The sequence below is a fragment of the Lissotriton helveticus genome (assembly GCF_964261635.1).
Source record: "Lissotriton helveticus chromosome 1_1 unlocalized genomic scaffold, aLisHel1.1 SUPER_1_unloc_84, whole genome shotgun sequence".
In the NCBI taxonomy this organism is placed as follows: Eukaryota; Metazoa; Chordata; class Amphibia; order Caudata; family Salamandridae; genus Lissotriton; species Lissotriton helveticus.
The window spans coordinates 70045-97177 of NW_027611730.1; the positions used below are offsets into that span (position 1 = coordinate 70045).

Sequence of the window (27133 nt, forward strand, 5' to 3'; positions counted from 1 at the left end):
ATGGGAGGGGCAAACAATGAAAAAGTCCTGCACATGTCTAGGCAAGAGGTGGTAAAGAAGAATCCAACAGAGGGAACCAATAGGAGCAAGGTACTAGGCCCATCTAGTTCTAGGGAAGACAATGGGAAGACAAGGTAGGAGAGGTTAGAGCACAGATCTAACAGTGGTGCTATAACTAGATCTCCCGGGAGTAGACCTGCTAAGCCCGAAGAACCAGGGTCGTCATTAGAGGACCAGGCAGTGGACACCCGGGATTTACCCGTACTAGACCTCCCACCAGCTGCAAGCCCCTACACAATAGTTCTGACAGGGATCCCAGCATGTAGAGACGCGAGGGAAGAAACCACAAGCTCCTTGATCAACAAAGCAGTTCATTGATTGGCCAATAATTTAGGCTTTAACATTAGAAATCACAGGCATATTCTAATTGCCAGAAGAGTGTCATGGATCGGAAATAGCAGGAAGGGTTACCCGGGAGACTGTGTAATTTTAAACTTTAGGTATCCGGAAATGGCCAGAGAGCTTTTGTATTACCAAAAGAAGGGGACATACCAGAAGGAGTGCGGTACTAGCATCAGACTGCTCCCACTTAGTTTCTTTTACAGAGACCTGATGCACCCTATGAACAGGGAAGATCCGAGGCGAAAGCCTGCGAGGTCAACCTGGAAGGATCGTCCAGCACCGTTATTTAATCGATACGCGCCACTCCAAAGTGTTTCCGCCCTAAGTGAATTAGATTGACTAGTTGGGGGGCCAATCCTAGGACAAGGGGTGGCACAGGAGGATGTGCACCACAGCAGGGATAATGGAGCATTAGTCTAGGAGATGACGGTGATGTCAAAAACGCCCCTTATTCATGGAGCCCATAGCACTCTGGATATAGAGACAAATCCACGTAGATTAGTTGCATCTTTAACTGGGCACATTGACCAAAGGTCTAACCCCCAGTAGTAGGAGGGCAGGAAAATATTAATATAATCTCCTGGAACATAGCAGGCCTGTCCAGTAAACTAAAAAATCAGGACTGGCTAGGATATATCAGGAGATTTAACATTATTTGTCTGCAAGAAACGTGGGAGGCAGTTTGTAGCGCACTAGCACTGGAAGGCTACAAAATGTATTCTGTTCCAGCATGTAGATCCTCTTCAGGGCGAGCCAAGGGAGGCCTAATTACTTATGGGGATTTGAGGTTAAATGGGAAATGGGAGGACTTAGTTTGGGATTCAGTATGCACACAAGGAATACGGTTTACGAACAAGGGATTAAAATTAATTTGTATTAATTTTTGTAATGCCATCAAGGGCGGACAGACATTAGCCAGCTTGGTAGAGCTGGAACACAGGTTGATAGGATTAGAATCGCATGGGGTTGCTAGCGCCCAACTGGTGGTGTTGGGAGATTTTAGTTGTCAATTGTGCCCCCACTTAATTAGCAGTAAGGGAGAATGGTCCGCTTGCCCAAGGGAACAGGGACTGCACATGGAACACAGCAGGGAGGGATTTGAGTTAAGCAAGCTGTTGGGCACACATGCCCTTACTCACATGATAGTTTTGATAGGAGCAGCAGGGACGTATCCTCCCAACCTTTAAAGGGAAGGGAAGGGGCTCTGTTATTGATTTTATTTTTGTTCCAAGCTCCTTAATATGTCGGATTTTAAGTTTGAATGTGGAGTTTAGCACCTTCAGTGGCCATAACCCCCTGGTGTTGATCCTAAGGGACCCTGACTCAGTAAAACATTCCCATCGTAAGCAGACCAGAGGCTCCTTTACAGCCATGGACCAGGGAAGTAGACTGAGATGGTCAAACATCAATTGTGATAAATTCTACAGGGCACTACTGACGGAGAAAACCCAGCAGGTCTGGAAGTGTCGAGACCCAACAGTAGAGGAGGTGGACCTAATCAATGCATTTGAGGGAGTAGCACATTGTATGGACAGCCTGCTTAGACGTAGAACTCCAAAAGATGATGAGGATACTCACAGGTGGTTTGATCAGCAATGCTCTAGTGCCTTGAGGGAACTGAAGGCAGCTTTAAAGATTGTTCCCAAAGATAAAACAACGGTGTTCACTTGCCGGGGGACGTATAAACATGCACTAAAACAATGCAAAACCTCATTGCAATAGCAGGCTTGGGAGAATCTGAGGGAAGCGGCCTAATCAAGGGATATGACTGCCTTCTGGAAAATTCTAAATAAACCCTGTTTTCAGGATAAGAATAAATCAAAGCCTGTCTGCCACGTCCTGCCAGAGGCTTGGGTGGAGCACTTTCAAGGCCTCTATAATCATGATAGTATGAGCAATTTAGTACCATCAGCAGGGATAGGAAATCAAAGGGGTGTTGAAACCCCATTTTCTTTGGGTGAGATAAAAGCGGGAATTGAGGGCTTAACCCGGAATAAGGCCCCGGGCCCGGATGGGATCCCTCCAGATCTCCTATTAACCCAGGTAGACTTGTGGGCTTCTATTTTATTAAGAGTGATCAATACGGCAGTGGAGGCAGGTATGCCGTCATCCTGGTCCACTGCGACAATTGTCCCAATCTTCAAAAAGGGTAACAAAGATAACCCACAATGTTACAGGCATATTTCCCTCATTGATGTCACAGTGAAAGTCATGGGAGAGCTATTCTTAATCGGCTTATGGATTGGACAGACGAACATGACATCATTTCGGATATACAGTATGGCTTCAGGCCGGGTCGCTCAACCTCTGACCAATGTCTCAACCTTTATCTCCGTGTCGCCAAGTACACTGTCGCCAGCGATGAGACGGTGTACTTGGTTTTCATGGACCTCACAGCAGCATTCGACCGGGTTAACCATAAGAAACTGTGGGAGCTATTGGGGGCCTTGGGCGTGGATTCAGGACTGGTTAATATTTTAAGCACTTTGCACCAGTACACTTCAGCCCAGGGCAGATACAATGACGAGGGAGACATTTCTGATTATTTCCCTTGCTCTAGGGGAGTGAGACAGGGCTGCATCCTGGCGCCTTTCTTATTTACTTTATATATTAATGGTTTAGATAAGGCACTGGGAGCATTAGGGGTGGACTGTCCGAGGATAGGTAGAAGAGGGAACCCGGTTCTGCTTTACGCGGACGACTAGTACTTCTGTCACGTACTGCGCGGGGCCTTCAGCACCTCATTGATGGCTTTGTCATCTTCATGGAGAACCTGGACCTGTCCGCTAATCTCTCCAAATCATACATCATGGAGATGGGAAAAAGGCCAGGCAGGAAATTCACCTTAAGGATCGGCACCCACTGTCTAGAAAAAGTGCAGGCATTTTCTTATCTGGGAATTTTATTTGATAGCCGCATCAGGTTTAATACTCTGTCAGATGAGAAATGCAGATTTCTTATCAGCTCTTCCGGGGCAATCATGAATTTTGCACACAGGTTGGGTCGCTGGGCTCCTGAGCAAATCTTGAATTTGTATAGGGCCATCTGTAATGCCAAAACACTATATGACAGTGAGGTTTGGGGTTTCATTGACCCATTAAGGATCCAAATAGAAGAAAATAAATTCCTTTGACGGTTACTTAGAGTCCCACAGAGCACCCCCTCCTATTCAATCCACGAAGAGTTAGGTCTCACTTACATCAGAGATGGGATTCAATTGAAACCTCTCACTTGCTGGCTTAAAATATGGACTAACCTTGAAGCGGCTCGAAGCAAACAGAAATTAACTGATTGCATTACCAGGGAGCACGGGTACAATATCCCTTGGCCTAAATATGTAAGGGAGACCCTGTTGGGCCTGGGTTTTGCTGATTATTTTAACACCCCAAGATCTTTGTTAGCCCGGGACAAGGCGATTGTTCAGTCCGCTTTCTTAAAGAACAAGGCCTCCATCAGGGAAGACACAGAGATGGTAAAAACCATCCGTGAGAGCCCAACTCTTGGCTAAATCCAGCCCAGGTTTGGAACCATACCTGTCTTATTTTTATAATGCTCAGGACAGATTCCTGATGACTAGATTTAGGTTGAACCTACTCCATAACACACTAGGGTGTCCTTCGGGGTTTCTATCATCCATAGAGTTGAGGGGCCCCTGCGGCTGCGACTATAAGTCTCCGCAGGACATGCTCCATTTTGTTTTGTTGTGCCCCTATTACGGTCACCCCAGGAAGTTGTTTTTAAAGAGCATTTTAAAGAATGCTAGGTTCAAACACGCAAAGGTTGCGCTATTGTTCTTGAAATTGTCTGAGGAGGCCTTCACACTTTTTTGCACTGTTAATTTCCTAAGGATGGCCGCAAGACTGAGAAATACTAAGGACAGGGGATTATGACACTGGTCGTTAAATTATCCTTTTTTCTCTTTGGTACCAACACTTATGATGCCCTTCTCCTTGTTTTTTACACAGATGAATTTTATGCTTGGGGTTTTTTCCTTTTTTACCATGTTGGTTTTATATTACCCTTGTTTCGTAACTTGCCCTTTTTGAGTGTAATCTGCTCAGGAGTGTTAGACTTTCTAACTTTCAGCACATTTTCAACCTTATTACCCACGATGATTTGCTCTGTTATTTGCTAATATTTTGTACCAACTGTCTAGGTACCCGGTAGAAGGTTTTATTTCTTGTTTTTTTTTATTCTAATTGTATTGTACTTTTATGGTATTGCTGTATACCGAATAAAGTAATTTTGATTGATTGATTAATTGATTGATTGATAGTGGAAGGTCAGGCATTTGTTGTGTATGCTGGTCCTTCGTTGTGCAAGGCCATGTAGGCATGACTCATCATCTTGAACTGGCATCTCTTCTGAATCGGGAGTCAGTATAGTTTCTTGAGATGGGGTGTGACGTGGGTCCTTTTGTGAGGGTGAGTATGAGTCTTGCCACTGAGTTCTGTATTGTCTGTAGTCTCGTCGGGAGGCGTGCAGTGATTCTTACACAGATTGTCTTTCCAGTGTCCAGTCTGCTGGTGATGAGGGCTTGCATGATGGTCCTTCTGGTGTTTGCTGGGAGCGACCTGAAGCTCTTGTGGAGCCTGCAAAGGGTGTGGGAGCAGGTGGATGAGACTGCATTGACTTGTTTCTTCATGGATAGCTTGCAATCCAGAATGATGCAGAGGTTGCGGGCATGGTATGTTGATGCGGGGGGTATGCCGTGCTCCATGGGACACCATGTGTCATTCCATAGTGAGGTGTTGTTCCCAAAAATGAGGACTTCCATCTTGTCTGTGTTGAGTTTGAGACAGGTGTACTTCATCCAAGTCCTTGATACAAGCCCTGGCAATGCCGAGTATATGAGGTGGGGACTTTAATTCTGCCCATGACACCTCGCTATATTGACCCTCCCCCCACCACAAGCTGGGAATGCAATCAGAATGACCCATTCATTGTGGACTGGCTTATGCTTACCCAGATGTGAAACATCTGGTGACAGATAAATCCTCGTACACGAGAATACTCGTTCTCACCAGCACACTAACTGCACACCAGAATCGGCTTGCTCCTATAAAATCCCTCTGTGGCTTCCTTGGTCTTGTGACCTGAATGTCTAGGCCACACACTTTTGTACCACAACCACCTCAAACTGAATATTCAGTGGGGCAGACGACATGCACCAGTACCTACTAGGAGGCTGTATGCCCCGGCCCTAGAGGACAGAGTCTTCTGTGATACTCAAGGTACACATATCGCCATCTTTGAGGAGAATGAAGGGACGGTCTCTACGACTGTGATAGAGTGGCACACCTTTAAGGGTGTCACACAAGGCCTGTGTATCAAGATGTAGCACGGTGTAAAACATGCCTTGCAAGCCCAGAACCTCTCCCTTGAACGACCGATACAAACAACGGAAATATATCTGGGGTACCTGCATGAAACTAGAACACAATCAACCCTCTCTGAAAGGAGTCAAGAGAGGTGGTGGTCAGACTAGGAACACTACACGATCAGATACTAGCATGGCTCCTAAGGCCGTTGACCCCAAAGACACCCAGAAAGGCCAGCAGATCCCCGGTGGGAGAGATATTGATTGTGCAAGCAGATATAAACCAGGCTTTCCTGTAGTACCAGACGTCTGTGTACCAGGCTGTGTTGGGAGTGCAAGCTCCCCAATTAGATGAGTATTTGAATAGACTGTCGACCCCCAGACTAAACCCCCTTCAGGGACATACACCAGACGAAACCCTGACCACTGAGGAAATTGGCTTCATGATTGACTATATCACGTGCAACAAAACTCCTGGGATGGACGGGTTCCCGGTGGACTTTTACTTCACCTACAGAGCAACCCTCTCTCCAAAGCTACTCCAAATGTACCAACAGGCCCGGAAGAGGGCACATTGCCGGGATCCCTATGGGAGGCTATGAGATTTGTCCTGCCTAAGACCAACAGGGACCCCCTGGAGCTATGCTCCTACTGGCCATGGTACACCGACAACAAGATTCGCAGGAAGGTCCTTGCAAACAGGTTGCTCCCCTGCCTCTCTACATTGGCACCAAGATCAGAATGGTTTCGTACCTGGGAAAAAAATGTGTCTAAACCTATGACGCCTCTGCGGCTGATGGAGGAGAATCTTCATGAATTGCCTCCATACACAGCACTCTCACTAGATAAAGAGAAGGCCTAGATATAGAGAAGACCTTCGACACCCTTGGGTAGTTTTACTTAACGAAAATGGTGATGTGCATGAAACAAGGAGCAGAAATACTGCACTGGAATAATCTCCTCTACACCAACCCGCTGTCCCGCATCTGGACAGGTAGAGATCTCAGTTTCTTTAGAAGGATGTGGAAAACATGCCCGCTGTCGATTACTTTCACTCTAGCCATGGACTGTTTTGTTTGCAGGACCCAGCAGTCGGTATAACGAGTGAGCCAAATTGAGAGGTCATAACACCGTATGCTGATTACGCATTTGTGTAACTCAGGTAAGTGCATGCGTATCTACCGCAGGTGATATAGGTATTTAGGGGTGAATGTACCACACAGACAATACAGGGCAACTTAGGTGATGTCCAATGTTTGCAGCTCCTTGTCGTTTTGGGGCTCGCTGCCACTATCGACCCATGGATAGAGTGGCAGTTGCAAAAATGCTGTTAATACATTTATACTGCTTCTCGACCCCCCCAGTTTACCCACCCGCCGCTTCTTCAGGAAATTGGACTCTGTTTCTGTTCTTATGGACTTAATCAGGGGAGCGGGCCACAAGAGAGTCGTGCTTCGCAAACTTTACCCTACCTTGGAACGGGATGGGGATGTACATATAAAAGACTAATAAAGAACTACAAACTACTGTGTGACTTGGAAGACGATTATTTCTCAATATAGCCCTTGTTTGTGATCTCGTTACAGTTCTCACATTATCATCCGCACTAGAAGAAATGGGAGTCGGGGGGCGTCTGATCACAGAAACTCTTTTACATAAAAAGGGGGGGTGAAAGCCTGTTCACAACGCACAACACAACTTGTTTATGTAAAAGTTTGTACATTGCACAGGGAGTGTGATTCAGGTAACAGTGTGAGTGTTGTATGGCAGGAGCAAGCAGTCTTAGTTGCTGAGACATGAATCTCTGACGGGTGGATCTTTAGCTCTTTCAACTGTTTGAGAGAGGGTGGCAGTCTCAAATTCTGGGGGCACAGATACCAACAGCTTCCCTCATAATCCTTGCTTTTTGCATCTACAGGTGGTGCAGATGCCACCTAAAAGAGTAACCTTAGTGTGCTTTTTGGAGTCAGCCTGCTTTGCTTTATCCAAACTTTGGTCAGCAAAGGTAAATAGGTCTTCTACTAAAGTGTTCTTAGCTCGCTTTTGGTAAAGTGGCTTGAGCAGTATGGCCTAAGGGGCGCTCGAAGGTAAAGCAAAACAGTGGAAGTCACACATTTCAATACAGTTTATTGAAAATAGACAAGGAACTTAAAGATTCAAACCAAGTTTAGATCAAATAGAATATTCAATAATTATTCAGAAGCAAAATCTAAAGGTGGGCTGTGATTTAAGGATTATTAATTAGCAAAAACAACTGTCAAAACCAAACAAAAAGGTAAATGAATAAAAAACAAGCAGTTCCACTGAATCAATCAGGAAGTCACCTACAAAATTGTAGCTGACTTCGGTAGCTATGCTCGAGAGGCCAAAGATAAGTTTAGTTTCTAGTGAGGATTAGCACTGGAATTTGATGTGAGGTTTTTGGCTGAATCAGTCTCAGAAGGTGACGAGCTGCACAGAAGTGGCTTGAAGTGCAAAATTCCCACAGAGTAGAGTTGGGTCATCAAAGTGAACCTGAATCCACGGCCATCAAAATGTTTGAAATTTCGAGCAGTTACAACAGCTGCGAAGTCTTCGTAGCTTCCAAGTTATGGAGATGGTTCATGGTTGAAGATGAGAAAAGAGCCAAAGCATGGAACGTGGCAGGCCTGAGGCATGGTTAAGGGGATAGCAGGATCCATTTGAAACAAAAAGAAGATGGAAAGAGGCCACTCATGTGGATCTTTGTAATATGAGGCTGTGTCCTCTTGGAACAGAAGTAATTAGGACTATTTAGGATGGGGCCAAGAATGGTTTCCATATGGCTGACCTTGGCTGTAGTTATTCAAAGACTGGAGAATGATGTGGCGGGATGTTGCCGAGATTAACTACCAGTACATCCATCACCTTTAGTTTTTCTCAATGATCAGCCCTACGTGGTACAGACATGAACAGATGTTGGTCCCATAGAGACCTACGGCACAGGGACTCCTGCTGCAGCCTAAATGTTAAAGAACAAAAACTTCCTCCAATTAATAAATATTATGGGTAACTACTCCACACAATAATCAATTGTCCTGCAGATAATAAAACATTTCCACATAATGTAATTTCACATTTTATTGATATCAAAAGGCTAAATAAAGATAAACACTTAAAAACATGTTAAAAATTGCATGAACTATACAGAAACAGCGGCCCATGGGAGAAACATACAAAGCATAACATACTTGAAATGAGGACAATAATAATCACCTCACGCAAAAACACCATATATGAAAATATATAATATACAAAAATGAAAAGACGGACACTAAACAATAAACAAACGCCTGCTGCAGCCCCCTGGTGAGGCTCACTAAGGCTGGAAACAATTTGAGGTTACATGCATTCCTGAATATAACAGCGTGGCCTCAAAGTTCAGGATTTAATGGACTTTGTGTGTTGGAGCCATAGCTTATTAACACTCAGGGAGCAAAACACGCTGAATGGAATGAGGCCACAAATAGTAACAAAGGAATGAGGTTAATTCAAGCATTTCCATCCCTCGCTGTGTGCTTTTCTCAGTACAGTTTGTTGGACAATCAATGGAGTGATGTCTTTGGGGCTGCGTCATGTAAATGTTTAGCGATGCTGAAAGCTCCTCCTCGGGGTTGACTGTGAGCACCTTTTATTCTCCCCACATTGCCTCTCTTACGTAGAAATGTTACATTTACAACTGAAGTTTTTGTCACATTGAGAGCACAGATCATTTTCTTTCACGTTGTCGCTTCTCTGGCATTTAGAAAAATGACAAGGTTTCTTCCAGGTAAGTTGTCACAGGTTGAGTGAGACCAGATTTCCGGCTGAAACTTTTCCAGCATTCAGAGAGCTTATAAGGTTTATCCCTAGCGTGAGTTCTCTCATGTCTAGTGAGTGTTATTTTATAACTGAAGCTTTTCTGGCATTCAGAACACTGATACGGTTTATACCCAGTGTGGGTTCTTTCATGCACAGTAAGGTTGGATTTCCAACTGAATCCTTTCCGGCATTCAGAGCACTGATACGGTTTTTGTCCAGTGTGGGTTCTTTCTTGTCTAGTGAGATTTATTTTCAATCTGAAGCTTTTGTGGCATTCAGAGCACTGATAGGGTTTGAGCCCAGTGTGGGTTCTCTCATGTTCAATTAAACTCAATCTCTTATAGAATGTTTTTGTGCATTCAGAGCACTGATACGGTTTATGCCCAGTGTGGGTCCTTTGATGGACAGTAAGGTTGGATTTCTGACTGAAGCTTTTCGAGCATTCAGAGCACTGATAAGGTTTGTGCCCCGTGTGAGTTCTCTCATGGTGAGTGAGAGTCTTTTTCAGTCTGAAGCTTTTCTGGCTTTCAGAGCACTGATACGGTTTAAGCCCAGTATGGATTCTCTGATGTAGATTTAAACCGGATTTTTGATAGAAACCTTTTTGGCATTCAGAGCACTGATACGGTTTATGTCCAGTGTGCGTCCTTTCATGTTTAGTAAGGGTGTCTTTCTGACTGAAGCTTTTCCAGCATTCAGAGCACTGATACTTTTTTTGTCCAGTATGAGCTCTCTCGTGTTGAGAGAGAGCTGATTTACTACTGAAGTTTTTACAGCATTCAGAGCACTGATACAGTTTATACCCAGTGTGAGTCATTTTATGTACAGTAAGGCTGGATTTCTGACTGAAGCTTTTACAGCATTCAGAGCATTGATAAGGTTTTTGTCCAGTGTGGGTTCTTTCATGTAAAGTGAGACTGGATTTGTTACTAAAGCTTTTAAAGCATTCAGAGCACTGATAAGGTTTTTGTCCAGTGTGAGTTACCTGATGTTGAATCAGACTGCTACTAAAACTGAAGCTTCTTTGGCACATGGAGCACTGATATGGTTTTTGTCCAGTGTGGGTTCTTTCATGTTTAGTAAGGCTGGATTTCTGACTGAAGCTTTTACAACATTCAGAGCACTGATAAGGTTTTTGTCCAGTGTGGGTTCTTTCATGTAAAGTGAGATAGGATTTGCTACTGAAGCTTTTACAGCATTCAGAGCACTGATACGGTTTAAGCCCAGTGTGGGTTCTTTCATGTACAGTAAGGCTGGATTTGTGATTGAAGCCTTTCCTGCATTCTGGACACTGATAGGGTTTTCGTCCAGTGCTAGTTTTCTCATGTTTAGTGAGGTGGGATTGATGACTAAAGCTATTCTCACAGTCATTGCTCTTATTCGAGTTGTTTGTTTCTCCAAGTTGGGTTTGTTCCTGGATACATGCCATCTTAAGACTGAATCTGATTTCTGAGTGTGTACTTGTTTATGTTACAACGCAGCATTAACTTCTAAAATACATTTCAGATGCTCTTCTTAACATATGTGTTTAACTAATGATAGTTTTTACCTGGAGATCATTTTCCTACCTTTAAAGGCACCGATCTAACTTGTCTTATTAACTTTCACTGAGGAGCCCCTTGTATTGATTACGAGGCCTCTCATGGATTCATTTTCTCCAAGTTATGCCCGGGTGAAGTTTCTCTTGTTTAATTAGTCTCATTTAGTGATCCTACTTCATCACATTTGATTTAGAAGTTTTAAAAGCACTGATAAGGTATTTGGGCTTTAGTGTTTGCCTGTAAGGTATGTTTGTTCATACAAGTAATGACAGATGATTAGGGCATGCCAGGGTGGTTTATGAATTATCAATAGCGTAACACTGGCCCCTTTTCTACTTTCTGTGCCAGTACATACTTTTTTGCTCAGTGGCTAAGACAGGTACATGATCCACTTTGGAGGTACAGGACACTTTGAAACCACTCGGATCAACCCAAGAGACAGAGTTTGTGGAGGAAAATCTTCCTATATTGGAAATGATAATCCAGCCTCTTTGCTGTAATGACATCTGAGAAAGCGTATTTACAATGACTTTCTTTTAAACAATCTTTTCTTTCCTCTTATCTCCAGGAGACGGGACAAAAGCTTGCACTTGTAAACCGAGGATATTAGTCTTTTTGGCGGTTCTGTCACATCACAACACGTCTACGGAAACTGATCTGTTGGGGAGGGTTTCGGTCTCCAAAGCATTTCTCATAAACCATCAAACAGAATTTACATCCTCTGAGTTTTCTCAAGTGCACTGCGTGGGGATCAGTTGTGGAAATTGTACTCCTTAATCTCAGTTACTGACACTTGGTAAACATTTATGGTCCTTTTACTTTAGGGATTTGACAACTTTCACATTCACCAGCTTCTTCCGCTCCAACATCCTCAACATTCCTGGCACATAGAATGTGTTTCTTCTCAAGAGCTCGAGAATGTTTTAACTTTCCTTGAAATAATCCTTTTCATTGTGTTTCACTAAATTTACACCTTATTTTTTCTGTTCATGCTTCTGTCACCTGTAGAAATGGAGTCAAAAATTGTAAATGAACACAAAGAAGAAATATTTGTAACCTTATACTTTGCACAAAGAAAGTATTAACAAAAACAAGTTTGGAAATCAGTTTGAGTTGCATTTCTGATAGTGGTGAAACAGAGACATTGGAATCACTGGAAATCAAGGATGTGAGAGCAAAAGAAGTGAATATTTAAGAAAGAAACACAGATTCTCAGAAGCAGCCACCACTATCAATTTGCAAGTTCTGTGGCAACGGCTGGCGTCATAGTGAGATATTTGTAATTCTTTCTATGAATTATTAGATGTTATTTAGTCCCCTGCCCACCTAGACTGTTAATCTAATCCTTTTTCCAGTGATCTAGGTAGGGACATTTTATTTAACGGCACAACAGTAAAGGAAACCAAAAAGGGTCAAGAAAAGAAAAACACAAAACAAAGGAAAGAGAAAAAAGGCTATCTTCCACTTTCACCACAGGGGTCCAACACAGGAAACTCTGCGGCAGATGCTTGTAAACATATAAGTTACTTCTAAACACAGTGCCCCAAGGTCAGCACCAGGTGTGGCTCCACCGGTCGCACCACTCTAAAGCAAGCCCTGTGTGCATGTGTGTCCACACACATGTACTGTGTCTTTTGCTTGTAGTAGACAAGACAGAAAAGGGCAGGATGGGAGGACGTAAAGAGATGAAAGTCAGATCCAGAGATGAAAGATGCCGATAGAACAGACAGAAGGATCGAACTTAGCCCAGGGGCATCAAAGCGCTGCGGATCGGGATCATGATCAGGGGTGTCCATAGATACAGGGTTTACAGATTCGTATTTGTAAAGTCAATGCCCATCCCATCCATACCGCATAAGGATGTATATGATCGCGGACCCACTCAGTTTCCCATGGTTTTCTGGAACGTTGCCGGTCTCCGTAATAAGATCGAAGACGGTTCGGCAGCGGTTTTTCTGAAGGGCTTTCAATTCATTTTTCTCCAGGAAACATGGTCAACGGCAGCGCTCCACCTACTGGGATACAGAACCTTCACTTCTCCTGCCCTTCCTAGCACTTCAGGCAGACCGAAGGGGGGTCTGGTAATTTACATGGCAAACACTATTGTAGATTTAAAGATCATCAAGACAGACCTCCTTCCGAATTTTCAAATTCTTACTTTCTCCGTAGGGAAAAAAATCCGTGTTACAGCAGTAAATATATACAACAACCTGGATCTAGAAAATTTTGTGAATGTTCTCGACCAAATTCAATACAAAATAACGGAACACATTCACTATAAACAGAAAGGGGATACCGCTCACATAATCTGGGGCGGTGACTTCAATTTGCACCCCTGCCCCATTATCGATACCTGTGGAATAGTAGACGAGTCTGACAGTCCTTTAATGCACTTTATCCATTCAGAAGCAGGATCCGCCATGAACAAAGTAATCGCAGACCTGGACCTGCAAATTCTGAATCCCACACTACAATCAACTGACAAGCTAGAGCCTACCTATAGAGGAAGGGGCTACGAAACAACAGTGGATTATATATTAGCTACAGAAGTTCTAAAATCGCAACTGGGACCATTTAAAATCTTAGAAAATTGCCTCAGCGATCACTCAGCGCTAAGTCTAAACTTCCAAATACATCTCTCGATCTCTCCGATGGTAACCATAGCCAACACCCTATCTCAGAATAGGCTCGTGCTGAACAAGACTAACGGCTTTACAATCAAATGGGAGAAAGTGGATCCCAATATTCTAACGAAGAAACTAGTTACTCTTGCTTACAAAAACATTTTGATCTGTCTTGATCCTCAAGCAGAGGCTAAGCAAATACTGGAAAACTTCAACGCCATTATAGAACTTGTCAAAAGCCTATTAACCAGAACTCTCAAACAAAACAATAGAAAGACCACAGGCTGGTTTAGTCGAGACTGCACGAAAGCGCAGTCAAATCTGAGGAAAGCTCTTAGGGAACCCAACAGAGATGCAACAAAGATCCAAAATCTCAGAAGAGAATACTCTACCATTAGAAAGACGAGGAAAAAGGACCTAAAAACATCCTTGTGGAAGGCCTTACACGAGAGTGCACTCTCGAAGAACTCCCAGGCTTTCTGGAAAATAGTCAAATCGCCTTTTCTATCTAACTCAACTGGACCAAAAATAGATGTGGCCATAGACGAGGCTACATGGACGAGCCATTTTTCGAAAATCTTCCAAACTACATCTAACAGAGGTTTGCATCAGTCTAGCTGCAACCCAGTCACCTTCCCTATTCATCTGGAAGTTGACTTACAAGATTTCGAAGAAGCGTTATCCTTAAGTAGACCCGGAAAAGCCCCTGGCCCTGACGGGGTCCCCGTCGACCTATTTAAATTTCTTCCCGACTTGTGGATTCCAATAATCACGAGGGTCTGTTTCGCAACCATGGAACTTGGACTGCTGGACTCATGGTCTTCGTCAATAATGGTCCCTATTTTCAAGAAGGGGGATAGGCAAGATGTCAAGTGCTACCGCCCAATCTCCCTTCTTGACTCTCTGGGCAAAGTAGTTGGCAGAGTCCTTCTTGGCAAGCTGCAACAGTGGGTGGCTGACGAAAACATCCTCTCAGACCTACAGTTCGGCTTCAGGGAGGGCTTTGGAACCATCGAGCAAGCTTTAAACCTCTCTTTGCTCATTTCTAAGTACACATTGGCAAAATCAGGTTCTATATTTATGACATACGTGGATCTCTCCTCCGCATTTGACTGTGTCTCACATACCAAGCTCTGGTCATTACTAAGCAAGATGGGAGTAGACCCTCCTCTCCTTGACTTCTTAAGAGAACTCTACAGCGGGGCCACAGCGAGAGTGAGGTTCGGGACAGGAGGAGAACTGACAGCACCATTCAGGGTAGAGCGGGGAGTGAGGCAAGGCTGCGTCCTTGCCCCCTTTCTTTTTTCTTTATACACCAACGGTTTGGAAGAGTGTATGTTGAAGGGGGGAAGAGACCTCCCAAAAGTAAAAGATCGCCTAATCCCCGCCCTGCTCTATGCGGACGACGCTGTCATTTTAGCCCGAACTCCAATTGAACTACAGAAATCTTTAACTAAATATGCAGACTTCATGGCAGCTCTGGATCTGCATATTAATGTTAAAAAAACCTTCTCTATGGTAGTCGGTGGCTCAAAAAAACCCGCAAAATCCATCTTTTTAAAAGACCAAAAAATTGAGAGAACCTCGCAATACCCCTACTTGGGTATCATGATTGATGATGCCCAAAATTGGAAGCCGGCGGTAGAAGCTAGGAGGCACCTTTTTAAAAGAGCGAACATGGCCCTAATGAAATTTTCCAACAAACTAGGGAAAAAACCCCCAGTGGAACTGTTGCAAATATATGCGGCGAAGTGCCAATCCACAGCATTATATGGTGCCGGGATCTGGGGTCATACAAATACTGTCCCAATCCAAAAAGAGGAAAACATCTTCACGAGATTCCTTCTGTCAACACCACGAGGCACTTCCATCTATGCCTCGCATATAGAATTGGGAATCCCATTTATCGAAGACCTGATAAAAATCCAACCTCTAATGCTTTGGAGAAGAGTTTGGTTATCTGTTGAAAATAACCTGACAAAAAACATTATACAAGACATCATGGAGTTGGACCATGCTAAAAAAATTCCTTGGATTTCTTACATCAGAAATTTTCTACAAGATCTGGGATTTGAAAAATACTATTATAATCCAGAACTAATGAAAGAAATCTCTAAAAAAGATCTAAAACAGGTAGCATTGAGTCACTTGGATTCCCTGAGACTAGCAACGCTGACTACAAAAAAATCTGTCATGCATGCAATTATTATTCAGCAGACCATGAAAATTCAGCTATATCTTACCTTAGGGATTTCCACCTACGAGAAGATGCTCCTAACAAGGTTCAGGTTGAATTCATTTTTCAGACTGGTGACCTTCCCCGAAAAGAACAATTGGAGTACCGATATGGCACTGTGTCCTTGTGACGAACATTCCCAACAGTCCACCATTCATACAGTACTTTTTTGTAAGTTCTATCAATCGCACCGAAAAACTTGGCTTTTTCCCCTATTAAAAAAATGGGGCCATAGACAATGCCGCCCAGCGATGTTATCACTTCAATTTTTGGACTCAGAATGTACGGTATATCATGTATTAAATTTTTTAAAATGCATCATGAGACACAGAAACAATCTGTAAAACTGCAACTTTCCATCTTCTGCTATTTTTTCTAAACTGCCTTACAAATAATGTGTCCGAGCTAAGAAATCAAATGTATAATTCACCTTTTAAATTTAATGTTTTTTAAATTAATTTGTTATCTTTTATGGCTTTTCGAATTGTAAAAACCGAATAAAGATTATTATTATTATTATTATTATTAAAGCGCCAGGTCTTCAAGGCCTTACGGAATGAGGAATGAGTTTCCAGAATCGAAATTGAAAGAGGAAGGGAGTTCAAAAAATTGTCCACAGCCAGCGAAAAGGCCCTCCCCCCCATCTAGATTTCCTGAATCTAGGCACAGTCACCAAATTATTGCTGGAAGATCTTAACTGCTTACCAGGGACATATCTCCGAAACAGTTTTTTAATGCCTTCTGATCACATATTGTAAAAGACCTTGTGCACCAAACACAGGGCTTTAAACTCAATTCTCCGACCCAAAGGAAGCCAAGGAAGGCTCTTGATGGTAGCCGCAACAGAGTGGAATTTAGGAAGGCCCATCACCAGCCTGGCAGCAGCATTCTGCACAAGTTGGAGTCGGTGTAGGAGACCCTTATTGGGTTCCGGAGTCACATACTACGCGCCGTATTTTGCTTCAACACCTCGTAAGGGGTAGTAAGCGCTATATAAATCCAATTACAATATCTTTTTAGTAGCGGTGAGAGGGAAATGGTGAGGTGCTTAGGAACGAACGTGTCTGTTGCTGTGTACCTTATGCGTTGCTTTTTCTGTGCACGTAATTTCTCCCAGATGTGTGCATGCTAAAAGTGGGTCTGAGGTCCTGTTAAGGAAGCATTTTAAGTGTTTCTTGTTGTCTTTTTTTCTAATTTTTCACTCCACTCCAAACCAAAACATATGGGTAAAAGATATTGTCATTTACAATACCAATAGTTCTACTCATCAAATGTGAGACTGATTGCATTGCAAATGCTTGTTTAAAGTTCTGTCCTGTCTAAATACGCAGTAACCTTCAGGGGTGGCTGCGCAGAAGTCAGGACCAGAGGAGGAGTCACCCCACGTCTCAGTCAAGAATAATAAATCCAAATTCTGATTGGTCAGAAGTTCATGTATATCAAGATTATGCTTGGGGAGGGAGTGAGCATTTATAAGTGCAAAATACATCAAGTTCGGTTTAGGGAGGGGATATGTGCGCTAGGAAGGAGGACTGACCTAGTTGGCGCTATATTAAACATACAATTTGGGCATATGGAGAGTGGCTTATTAAATAGTGCATCCTCGCTGAAAGGGGAGCAATAATGATTGTAATTAGTGTTGTTTAGATCCATAAGCTGAAGACTAGTGTAAGATAGTGCTTTTATACTTGGAGTTGTTTTTAAATAGCCAGGGGGACAGGCCCTGGGCCCGGTCAAGGCGCAGATGGGCGCAGATGTGCTTGCCTTTGGTGCGCCTTCGGCGCGCCCACGGCACGTCCGCTCCGCGTTTGCGGCATTTGCTGGCTTTATGGTGCCCTGCCTGGTTAGTAGCGGAGACACTAGACCGCTGACCTAGCCAAGATGGCGGCTGTGAATGACTCTAGCAGGAAGTGAAGCACCCAGAAAGAGTAGGCTGTCCCTTGGAGTCTCCCTCCACGTCAAACAGTCCGGTAATGACTGGCGGTGGACCGGGGAAACTGCAGGGCGCCAAGTGCTATAGCAAGCCTACAAATGGGCAAGCAGCAGGCAAACAAGCCAGGGTCATGGTGGAACTGGAATCTTGCAGCAGCCCCACACCATCACCCACACTTCAGGGGGGAGCCTTGCTACACTGAGAGCTGGCCCTCGCCTTGGAGAACATTCCAGTAGAACTGTGAACGGGCCCTGCTCTTGCCCTGATGACAGAGGACAAGGTGATATGACCCCAGAAACACCACTAGGACCCTGCGTTGACAGCCTTAGACTGAACATAGTGAAGGAAAGCAAAGGTGCTCTTGATGTGCAGAAGGGAGGCTGAGAAACGGGGTTACATGATGGCTTGAACTTCGATAGAACTAACGCCCTACAAAGCCAGTGTCGGTGTTGTCATCAAGGTTGCCATCCATGGTAGATGCGAGGATCTTGTGCTGGGTAAGCGCTGTGCTGCAGCGGTTCCAATGGCGTCCTCTGCTGTTGGCTCAGCAGATCTGTGGGGTGTCTGCAAGGGAGAGGGAAGCTGATAGAAGGTGTCTGGTCAGTTGGTGGAAGGTCAGACGTTTGCGGATGTATGCTGGTCCTTCGTTGTGCAAGGCCATGTAGGCATGACTCATCATCTTGAACTGCCATCTCTTCTGAATCAGGAGCCAGTGTAGTTTCTTGAGATGGGGTGTGACGTGGGTCCTTTTGTGAGGTTGAGTATGAGTCTTGCCACTGAGATCTGTATCGTCTGGAGTCTCGTCGGGAGGCGTGTAGTGACTCTTACGCAGATTGTTTCCAGTGTCCAGTCTGCTAGTGATGAGAGCTTGCATAATGGTCCTTCTGGTGTTTGCCGGGAGCCACCTGAAGATCTTGTGGAGCCTTCAAAGGGTGTGGGAGCAGGTGGATGAGACTGCATTGACTTGTTTCTTCATGGATAGCTTGCAATCCAGAATGATGCAGAGGTTGCGGGCATGGTATGTTGATGCGGGGGGTATGCCGTGCTCCATGGGACACCATTAGTCATTCCATGGTGAGGTGTTGTTCCCAAAAATGAGGACTTCCATCTTGTCTGTGTTGAGTTTGAGACAGGTGTGCTTCATCCAAGCCCTTGATACAAGCCCTGGCAACGCGGAGTATATGGGGTGGGGACTTTAATTCTGCCCATGACACCTCCCTAGATAGATCCTTCCCCCACCACAAATTGAGAATGCAATCAGAATGACCCATGGTTTGTGGACTGGCTTATGCTTACCCAGATATGCAACATCTGGTGACAGATGAATCCTCGTACACGAGAATACTAGTTGTTCTCATCAGTACACTAATTGCACACCAGAATCGGCTTGCTCCTATGCAATCCCTCTGTGGCTTCCTTGGTCTTGTGACCTGGATGTCTAGGCCACACACTTTCGGACCACAACCACCTCAAAATGATGATTCAATGGGGCAGACAACATGCACCACTACCTACTATGAGGCTGTATGCCCCGGCCCTACAGGACAGAGTCTTCTGTGATACGGAAGGTACACATATCGCCATCTTTGAGGCGAAGGAAAGAACTGCCTCTACGACAGTGATAGAGTGAGATACCTTTAAGGGTCTCACATAAGGCCAGTGCATCAAGATGTCGCATTGTGTAAAACATGCCTTGCAAGACCAGAACCTCTCTCTTCAACAAACAATATGAACAACGGAAATATATCTGGGGTAGCTGCATGAAACTAGAACACAATCAACCCTCTCCGAAAGGAGTAAAGAGAGGCGGTGGTCCGACTAGGAACACTACACTATCAGATACTAGAATGGCTACTAAGGTCGTTGACCTCAAAGACCCCCAGAAAGGCCAGCAGATCCCCGGTGGGAGTGATATTGAATGTACAAGCAGATATAAACCAGGCTTTCCTGTAGTACCAGATGTCTGTATACCATGCTGTGTTGGGAGTGCAAGCGCCCCAATCAGATGAGTATTAGAATAGACTGACAATCCCCAGACTTAACCCCCTTAAGGGACATACACCAGACAAAACCCTAACCACTGAGGAAATTAGCTTCATGATTGACTAGATCGCATGCAACAAAACTCCTGGGATGGACGGGTCCCTGGTGGACTTTTACTTTACCTACAGAGCAACCCTCTCTCCAAAGCTACTCCAAATGTACCAACAGGCCTGGCAAGAGGGCACATTGCTGGGATCCCTATGGGAGGCTATGATATTGGTACTGCCTAAGCCCAACAGGGACCCCCTGGAGCTACGGTCCTACTGGCCACGGTACACCGACCACAAGATTTGCAGTAAGGTCTTTGCAAACAGGTTGCTCCCCTGCCTCTCTACAATGGCACCAAGACCAGAATGATTTCGTACCTGGGAGAAAAATATGTCTTAACCTATGGCGCCTCTCCGGCTGATGGAAAAGAATCTTCATGAATTGTCTCCATACACAGCACTCTCACTAGATATAGAGAAGGCCTTCAACACCCTCGAGTAGTTTTACTTAACGAAAGTGCTGATGTGCATGGAACTAGGCCCAGAAATATTACACTGGATAAATCTCCTCTACACCAACACGCTGGCCCGCATCCGGACAGGCAGAGATCTCAGTTTCTTTTGAAGCATGCAGCAAAGATTCCCGCTGTCGATTACTTTTGCCCTAGCCATGGATCTGTTTGCTGCCCTGTTTCGTTCACAGGACCCAGCAGTCGGTATACCGAGTGAGCCAAATTGAGAGGACATATCACTGTATGCTGATGATGCATTTGTGTACCTCAGGAACGTGCATTCGTATCTACCACAGGTGATGGATGTTCTAGACGATTTTGGTAGGACTTATAGACTAAGGCTAAATTTGACCAAACCAGCTTATATCCCATGCGCAAACTAACAACTTAAAACAGGAAGTGCTGCCCCAATTAGCACTAGGGTGGCACCCTAACATCTTCAGGTATTAAGCGACGAACTTCCCACACGACAATGAACGTGTACAGGGCAACTTAGGTGATATCCAAGGTTTGCAGCTCACTGTTGTTTTGAGGCTCCCTGCAACTATCGACCCATGGGTAGAGTGGAAGTTGCAAAAATGCTGTTAATACATTTATACTGCTTCTCGATCCCTCTAGTTTACCTGCCTCTGCACTTCTTCAGGAAATTGGACTTTGTTCTTATGGACCTAATCTGGGGAGCGGGCCACAAGAGAGCCGCGCTTCGCAAACTATACTCTAACTTGGAACGGGATGGGGGATGTACATTTAAACGACTAATAAAGAACTACAAACTACAAACTACTGTGTGACTTGGAAGACGATTATTTCTCAATACAGCCCTTGTTTGTTAACTCGTTAGTTATCACATTATCATCTGCACTAGAAGAGATGGGAGCCTGGGGTGTCAGATCACAGAAACTCATTTGCATACAAAGGGGGGTGAAAGCCTGTTCACAAAGCACAACACAACTTGTTTATGTAAAAGTTTGTACATTGCACAGGGAGTGTGATTCAGTGTGAGTGTTGTATGACAGGAGCGGGCAGTCTTAGTTGCTGAGACATGAATCTCTGACGGGTGCATCTTTAACTCTTTCAACTGTTTGAGAGGCAGTCTCAAATTCTGGGGGCACAGATCCCAACAGCTTCCCTCATAATCCTTGATTTTTGCATCTACAGTTGGTGCAGATGCCACCTAAGAGAGTAACCTTTCCAGCTAGGTAGTGTGTTTCCTGGAGTCAGCCTGCTTTACTTTTCCCAAACTTTGGTCAGCAAAGGTAAATGTGTCTTCTACTAAAGTGTTCTTAGCTCGCTTTTGGTAACGTGGCTTGAGGAGTATGGCCTAAGGCACACTCGAAGGTAAAGCAAAACAGTGGAAATCACAAATTTCAATACAGTTTATTAAAAATAGACACGGAACTTTAAGATTCAAACCAAGTTTAGATTAAAAAGAATATTTAATAATTATTCAGAAGCAAAGGTCGGCTGTGATTTAAGGATTATTAATTAGCAAAAACAACTGTCAAAACCAAACAAAAAGGTAAATGAGTAAAAAAAAAGCAGATCCACTGAATCAATCAGGAAGTCACCTACAAAATTGTAGCTGACTTTGGTAGCTATGCTCGAGAGGACAAAGATAAGTTTAGTCTCTGATGATGATGAACACTGGAATTTGAAACAAGGTTTGTGGCTGAATCAGTTTTAGAAGGTGACGAGCTGCACAGAAGTGGCTTGAAGTGCAAAATTTCCACAGAGTAGAGTTGGGTTATCAAGTTGAACCTGAATCCACGGCCATCAAAATGTGGGAAACTTAAAGCAGTTACAACAGCTGCGAAGTCTTCGGAGCTTCCAAGTTATGGAGATGGTTCAATGTTGATAAGAGCCAAAGCATGGAACGTGGCAGGCCTGAGGCATGGTTAAGAGCATAGCAGGTTCCATTTGAAACAAAAAAAGATGGAAAGAGGCCTCTTGTGTGGATCTTTGTAATACGAGGTGGTGTCCTTTTGGAACAGAAGTCATTAGGACTATTTAGGATGGAGCCAAGAATGGTTTGCATATGGCTGACCATGTCTGTAGTTACACAAAGACTAGAGAATGATGTGGTGGGATGTTGCAGAGATTAACTACCAGTCCATCCATCACCTTTGGTTTTTCTCAATGATCAGCCGACGTGGCACAGACATGAACAGATGTTGGTCCCATTAAGACCTATGACAAAGCGACTCCTGCTGCAGCCCCCTGGGGAGGCTCATTAAAGCTGGAAACAGTTTGAGGTTACTTGGATTCCAGATCCTAGGGGCGTGGCCTCAAAGTTCAGGATCCAATGGACTTTGTGGGTCAGAGCCACCGCTTATTAACACGCAGGGAGCAAAACACGCTGAATGGAATGAGGCCACAACAAGTAACAAAGGAATGAGGTTAATTCATGCATTTCCATCCCTCGCTGTGTGCTTTTCTCAGTAGAGTTTGTTGGACAATCAATGGATTGATGTCTTTGTGGCTGCTTCATGTTAAGGTTTTGCGATGCTGAAAGCTCCTTCTCAGGGGTTACAGTGAGCACCTTGTATTCTCCCACATTGTCTCTCTTATGTAGAAAGGTTACATTTACAACTGAAGTTTTTGTCACAGTGAGAGCACAGATCATTTTCTTTCACGTTGTGGGTTCTCTCTTGTTGAATGAAACTGAATCTCCAGCAGACACTTCCCTGGCATTTAGAACAATGACAAGGTTTTTTTCCAGGTAAGTTCTCACAGGTTGAGTGAGACCAGATTTCCGGCTGAAAGTTTTCCAGCATTCAGAGAGCTAATAAGGGTTTTTCCCCAGTGTGAGTTCTCTCATGATTAGTGAGAGTTGTTTTATGACTGAAGCATTTTTGGCATTCAGAGCACTGATACGGTTTATACCCAGTGTGGGTTCTTTCATGCACAGTAAGGTTGGATTTCCAACTGAATCCTTTCCCGCATTCAGAGCACTGATACGGTTTATGCCCAGTGTGGGTCCTTTCATGCACAGTTAGGTTGGATTTCTGACTGAAGCTTTTGTGGCATTCAGAGCACTGATAGGGTTTGAGCCCAGTGTGGGTTCTCTCATGTTCAATTAAACTCAATCTCTTATAGAAAGTGTTTGTGCATTCAGAGCACTGATACGGTTTATGCCCAGTGTGGGTCCTTTCATGCACAGTTAGGTTGGATTTCTGACTGAAGCTTTTCTGGCATTCAGAACACTGATATGGTTTAAGCCCAGTATGGATTCTCTGATGTAGATTTAAACCTGATTTTTGATAGAAACCTTTTTGGCATTCAGAACACTGATAGGGTTTATGCCCAGTGTGGGTCATTTCATGTTTAGTAAGGGTGTCTTTCTGACTGAAGCTTTTCCAGCATTCAGAGCACTGATAAGTTTTTTGTCCAGTATGAGCTCTCTCATGTTGAGAGAGAGCTGATTTACTACTGAGGCTTTTACAGCATTCAGAGCACTGATACAGTTTATACCCAGTGTGGGTCATTTTATGTACAGTAAGGCTGGATTTCTGACTGAAGCTTTTACAGCATTCAGAGCATTGATAAGGTTTTTGTCCAGTGTGGGTTCTTTCATGTAAAGTGAGATTGTATTTGTTACTAAAGCTTTTACAGCATTCAGAGCACTGATAAGGTTTTTGTCCAGTGTGAGTTACCTGATGTTGAATCAGACTGCCACTAAAACTGAAGCTTTTTTGGCACATGGAACACTGATATGGTTTTTGTCCAGTGTGGGTTCTTTCATGTACAGTAAGGCTGGATTTCTGACTGAAGCTTTTGCAGCATTCAGAGCACTGATACCGTTTGAGCCCAGTATGGATTCTCTGATGTAGATTTAAACCTGCTTTTTGATAGAAACCTTTTTGGCATTCAGAACACTGATAGGGTTTATGCCCAGTGTGGGTCATTTCATGTTTAGTAAGGGTGTCTTTCTGACTGAAGCTTTTCCAGCATTCAGAGCACTGATAAGGTTTTTGTCCAGTGTGGGTTCTTCCATGTACCGTAAGGTTGGATTTGTGACTGAAGCCTTTCTGGCATTCAGAGCACTGATAGGGTTTTCGTCCAGTGCTAGTTTTCTCATATTTAGTGAGGTGGGATTGATTACTACAGCAGTCCTCACAGGCATTGCTCTTATTCGAGTTGTTTTTTTCTCCAAGTTGGGTTTGTTCCTGAATACAAGTCATTTTAAGAATGAATCTGATTTCTGATTGTGTACGTGTTTATGTTACAACTCAGCATTAACTTCTAAAATACATTTCAGATGCTCTTCTTAACATATGTATTTAACTAATGATAGTTTTTACCTGGAGATCATTTCCTAACTTGTCTTATTAACTTTCACTGAGGAGCCCCTTGTATTGATTAAGAGGCCCCTCGTGGATTCATTTTCTCCAAGTTATGCCCGGGTGAATTCTCTCAAGTTTAATTAGTCTCATTTAGTGTTTCTAGTTTATCACATTTGATTTAGGAGTTCTAAAAGCACTGATTGGGTCTTTGGGCTTTAGTGTTTGCCTGTTAGTTATGTTTGTTCATACAAGTAATGACAGATGATTAGGGCATGCCAGGGTGGTTTATAAATTGTCAATAGTGTAACACTGGCCCCTTTTCTACTTTCTGTGCCAGAATATGCTTTTTTGATCAGTTGCTAAGACAGGTACATGATCGACTTTGGAGTTACAGGACACTTTGAACCCACTCGGATCAATCCAAGAGACAAAGTTGGTGGGGGAAAATCTTCCTATATTGGAAATGATAATCCAGCCTCTTTGCTGTAACGACATCTGAGAAAGAGCATTTACAATGACTTTCTTTTAAACAATCTTTTCTTTCCTCTTGTCTCCAGGAGACGGAGACAAAAGCTTGCACTTGTAAACCAAGGATATTAGTCTTTTTGACGGTTCTGTCGCATCACAACATGTCTACGGATACTGATCTGTTGGGGAGGGTTTCGGTCTCCAAAGCATTTCTCATAAACCATCAAACAGAATTTACAACCTCTGAGTTTTCTCAAGTGCACTGTGTGGGTATCAGTTGTGGCCAATGTTCTCCTTAATCTCAGTTACTGACACTTGGTAAACATTTATGGTCCTTTTACTTTAGGGATTTGACAACTTTCACATTCACCAGTTTCTTCCGCTCCAACATCCTCACCATTCCTGGCACATAGAATGTGTTTCTTCTCTAGTGCTCGAGAATGTTTTAACTTTCCTTGAAATAATCCTTTTTATTGTGTTTCACTAAATGTACACCTTCTTTTTTCTGTTCATGCTTCTGTCACCTGTAGAAATGGAGTCAAAAATTGTAAATGAACACAAAGAAAAAATATTTGTGACCTTATACTTTGCACAAAGAAAGTATTAACAAAAACAAGTTTGGAAATCGGTTTGAGTTGCATTTCTGATAGTGGTGAAACAGAGACCTTGGAATCACTGGAAATCAAGGATGTGAGAGCAAAAGAAGTGAATATTTAAGAAAGAAACATAGATTCTCAGAAGCAGACCACACTATCAATTTGCAACTTCTCTGGCAACGGCTGGCGTCATAGTGAGATATTTGTAATTCTTTCAATGAATTATTAGATGTTATTTACTCCCCTGCCCACCTAGACTGTTAATCTAATCCTTTTTCCAGTGATCTAGGAAGGGACATTTTATTTAACAGCACAACAGTAAAGGAAACCAAAAAGGGTCAAGAAAAGAAAAACACAAAACAGAGAAAAGAGAAAAAAGGCTATCTTCCACTTTTACCACAGGGGTACGGCATGGGAAACTCTGCGGCAGATGCTTGTAAACACATAAGTTACTTCTAAACACAGTGCCCCCAAGGTCAGCTCCAGGTGCAGCTCCACTGGTCGCACCACCCTAAAGCAAGCCCTGTGTGCATGTGTGTCCACGCACATGTACTGTCTTTTGATTGTAGTAGACAAGACAGAAAAGGGCAGGATGTGAGGACGCAAAGAGATGGAAGTCAGATCCAGAGATAAAAGATGCTGAAAGAACGGACAGAGGGAGGATAGTATTATGTAATGAATGAATGAATGAATATAGGAATTATAAAGTGTAAACTTAGCCCAGGGGTATCAAGGCGCTGCAGATAGGGATCATGATCAGGGGTTACAGATTCGTATTGGTAAAGAGCCAGGTCTTCAAGGCCTTACGGAATGAGGAATGAGTTTCCAGAATCGAAATTGAAAGAGGAAGGGAGTTCAACAAGTTGACCGCAGCCAGCGAAAAGGACCTCCCCCCCATCTAGATTTTCTGAATCTAGGCACAGTAACCAAATTCTTGCTGGAAGATCTTAACTGCTTACCAGGGACATATCTCCGAAACAGTTTTTTAATGCCTTCTGATCCCATATTATAAAAGGCCTTGTGCACCAAACACAGGGCTTTAAACTCAATTCTCCGACCCAGAGGAAGCCAAGGAAGGCTCTTGATGGTAGCTGCAACAGAGAGGAATTTAGGAAGGCCCATCACCAGCCTGGCAGCAGCATTCTGCACAAGTTGGAGTCGGTGTAGGAGACCCTTATTGATCCCTACATAAAGGGTGTTGCAGTAATCCAATCTGGACAACACAAGGGCCACCACTGCCTGTTTCCACGCTGAGGGGGAGAGAAATTGACATATCTTTCTGAGGGTTCTTATCATTCAGAAGTAGGTGGAGACTGTTCTATTTATTTGGGGGCCCAAGGAGAGGGAGGTATCAACCATGATGCCTAGA

The 27133-nt window shown here is 43.7% G+C and overlaps 1 protein-coding gene across 1 annotated transcript; it reads right to left on the reverse strand.

The window, feature by feature from the left end:
- Positions 1 to 9482: 9482 nt before the first annotated feature.
- On the reverse strand, positions 9483 to 25686 carry LOC144806549 (uncharacterized). Its single transcript, XM_078672886.1, has 2 exons — positions 23201 to 25686; positions 9483 to 10832 (listed from the first exon to the last, which is right to left on the reverse strand). Exons 1-2 carry the CDS (start codon positions 24596 to 24598, stop codon positions 9483 to 9485), a joined length of 2748 nt encoding a protein of 915 aa, XP_078529012.1. The 5' UTR covers positions 24599 to 25686.
- Positions 25687 to 27133: the final 1447 nt, after the last annotated feature.